At 35.5% G+C, this 2,757-nt stretch overlaps 1 protein-coding gene across 1 annotated transcript; it reads right to left on the bottom strand.

Annotated features, from left to right (window-relative positions):
• Nucleotides 1–225: 225 nt before the first annotated feature.
• Nucleotides 226–2,058, bottom strand: LOC111296293 (pentatricopeptide repeat-containing protein At2g13420, mitochondrial-like). The gene has a single exon (XM_022890508.2). It carries the CDS (start codon nucleotides 1,946–1,948, stop codon nucleotides 350–352), a length of 1,599 nt encoding a protein of 532 aa, XP_022746243.2. The 5' UTR covers nucleotides 1,949–2,058; the 3' UTR covers nucleotides 226–349.
• Between the last annotated feature and the right edge of the window lie 699 nt (nucleotides 2,059–2,757).

A 2,757-nucleotide genomic window follows, 5' to 3' on the forward strand; every position in this document is an offset into this window, starting at 1 on the left:
TAAAAATTGACGGAGTACTTCAAACAAATTCAGAAGATCATAAACCAAAAATCGAGTTTTTTAAAATAACAAATGAGAATGAAACATTATGAAAATATCAAAAACTAATGATTAAATTTACTCTTCAATCAATTTTTTTTATACATAAGAGGTCAAAGTCTAAGAAAAAATGAAGAAGAGAAATTTGCAAGTGTTGAAATTGAACACAAACCTTGCTGTAAACAAGTGGGTGAATCATTTTGGGGCCATGTTCCTATTTATTATCAAATAAGTGAAATTTATGAACCTTATAATTAGGCAAAAGCAATAAACATAGCAATGCACAAGAAAACAAAAAAACAATAGTGAACTATCTCCTATATGGCTTGAAATCATAAATTTGAAACTCAGAACCAAAGGTTATAGACTCCTCATCAAGTTTCTTCTTCAATCTCCTCCATGTCCTCAACATATTAGACTGTATCAAACCTTTGTACAGTGTCTCAAAAGTTACTTTTTGAGGAAGTAAACCCTTCTCTATCATCTCCACAAAGAGCTGGCATGCCTCTCTCCATTTCTGTTTATCACATAAACCATTGATCAACAATGTATATGAATCCAAATCAGGTCCTGCTGTACTCCCTTTGAGATCATTCCAAATTTCTTGGACAATATCGATTCTATCCAACATCATGAACATCCCCAGTAAGATGTTGTATGTATGCAAACTCAACCCACATGATTTATCCTCCTTCATCTTCCTATACAAATTCAAGGCACCATTGATGTCCTTCCTCCCTCTGTACTCCTTGAAGAAACAATTATAAGTTGCAGCTGAAGGACTAACCCTATTACTCACCATCTCACCAAGCAGCTTCTCAGCCTCCTCCAGCCTCCCGCAGGAGCAAAGACACTTGATAGCTGAAGTATAAGTAGCCACACTGGGGCAAATACCTTTCTCCTTCATATACTTCAACTTATCAAGTGTTAACTCAGGCTTATGCGCCCTGCTATAAACATGTAAAACGATTGAAAAGCTGGTTACATCAGGCTCAATCCCTCGTTGGCGCATTTCGTTGAACAATTTCTCGGCATTCCTTATTGTTCTGTCAAACCTCTCATCAGGATGTAAACTTGCTCTTCTACAAATCCCGTTTAGCATCACATTATAAGTGACAACATTGGGTTCCATTCCTCTTTCGATCATCTCCGTTAAAAACCTCTCTGCCTTATCGATTCTGCCAATCTTGCACCACCCACTTATTAGGATTGTATACATTTTTGAATCAACCCGAAACCCAGATTTCCTTTTGTTAAAAATCTCAACAGCCACCTTCACGTAGCCGTATTTACAGAGTGTGTCGAGCAAGAAACAGAAGCAAAACGAACCATTTTGACTAAAGCTGTCAGCGTCATTGTCAGCAGCAACGAAACATCCCATATCATCGTAGGCGCGAATGGCTTGACGGGTTAGGCCTGCAGCGATTAAGCGACGGATCAAAATCATGAAAGTAGAGGAATCGGGAGAAATGTTTAATTGATCCATTTCGAGAATGAGCTGCCAAACGACGTCGAATTGGCGAACTTTGCCGAGTATGTCGATGATGAGGTTGTAGGAGGCGGTGGAGAGGAGGGAAGAGGGAGAAGGAGGGAGGGATTTAGAATAGAGGAAGAAGGAGAGGGCAATTTTGGAAGAGTGTTGGAGACGGAGAAGAGTCTGGTGGAGAAGGAAAGGAGTGAGGGAGATGCCATGGAAGAGTTGGATGGAGGATTCCATGCAGTGGAAAGGGTTGTGCTGGGTGAGGAGGATTTGGGTAAGGTTCTCAGCTTCATTTGAGGGTTCGAGTTTGGGGAGGTTGAGGGAAGGAGATGAGAGGAAACGGAGGGAGGAGAAATGGAGGAGCAACCGTTGGGAATTGGAGGTGGTTGTTAGACTTTGAGTGCATGGTCGAGATAATCTAAACGCCATTTTCGATCCTACCTCACTTCTCAGGCAAACTCCGTCTCTAGTTTTGAAGTTTGGTTTCTGGGGAAAAGAACAAAATAAAAATGGGGAGGGTTTGTTCCAATCCAATTTGACTTGGTTAGCCGCTTATGTAGGAGCAAACTTGGCATGCGGAAAATCTTAAATAAATTTTTTTTAAGTGAAATTTATAAAAAAATTTTTAAGTGAAATTTATAAAATTTTTTATTAAAAATGATTAAATAAAAATAAAATTGATATATTAAAATATCTCTGTTATATAGATTAAATGTATAAAATTAATAAATTTTGATATATATTTTTAGATAAATATTTTTAACAAAAATATTGATAAAATTTTTATTATTAAATACATATTGATCAAATTTAAATTATAAATAATTTTTTAATATTTTTTTACATATTATTGATTTTTACTTTAAACTCTATCAATCTATCAATTTAGATTTTTTTATTAAATTATTTTTTAAAAAATTCACAAACTTCATTTAACTTCATATAAATTTTGCCTTTTAACATATTTAAAGGTACAGTGAGACATCACGTGAGTAAACATGAAAATATTATAGTATAGCCACAATGTTTTTTTGAGGTAAATCAATCAATTTCAATCATCAATGGTGAATGCTACTTCTTTTACTTGTTAATTATTGGTTCGATTTTGATCGCCATGACTTCATCCAATTTTCTTCTCTCCTGTATCAAATCCAACCCATTTTCTACATTTCTTCACTTATATTTTTGTTCAAAACATTTCATTCTCTCCAAATCCAACAATCTCCTTGAATTCTTCA

Source organism: Durio zibethinus, chromosome 12 (assembly GCF_047325235.1).
Source record: "Durio zibethinus cultivar Kanyao isolate XHJ-2024 chromosome 12, ASM4732523v1, whole genome shotgun sequence".
Classification (NCBI taxonomy): domain Eukaryota; kingdom Viridiplantae; phylum Streptophyta; class Magnoliopsida; order Malvales; family Malvaceae; genus Durio; species Durio zibethinus.

Excerpts from the sequence above, each read along its gene's own strand:
- LOC111296293 (XM_022890508.2), bottom strand. The coding sequence starts at position 1,948 with ATGGCGTTTAGATTATCTCGACCATGCACTCAAAGTCTAACAACCACC.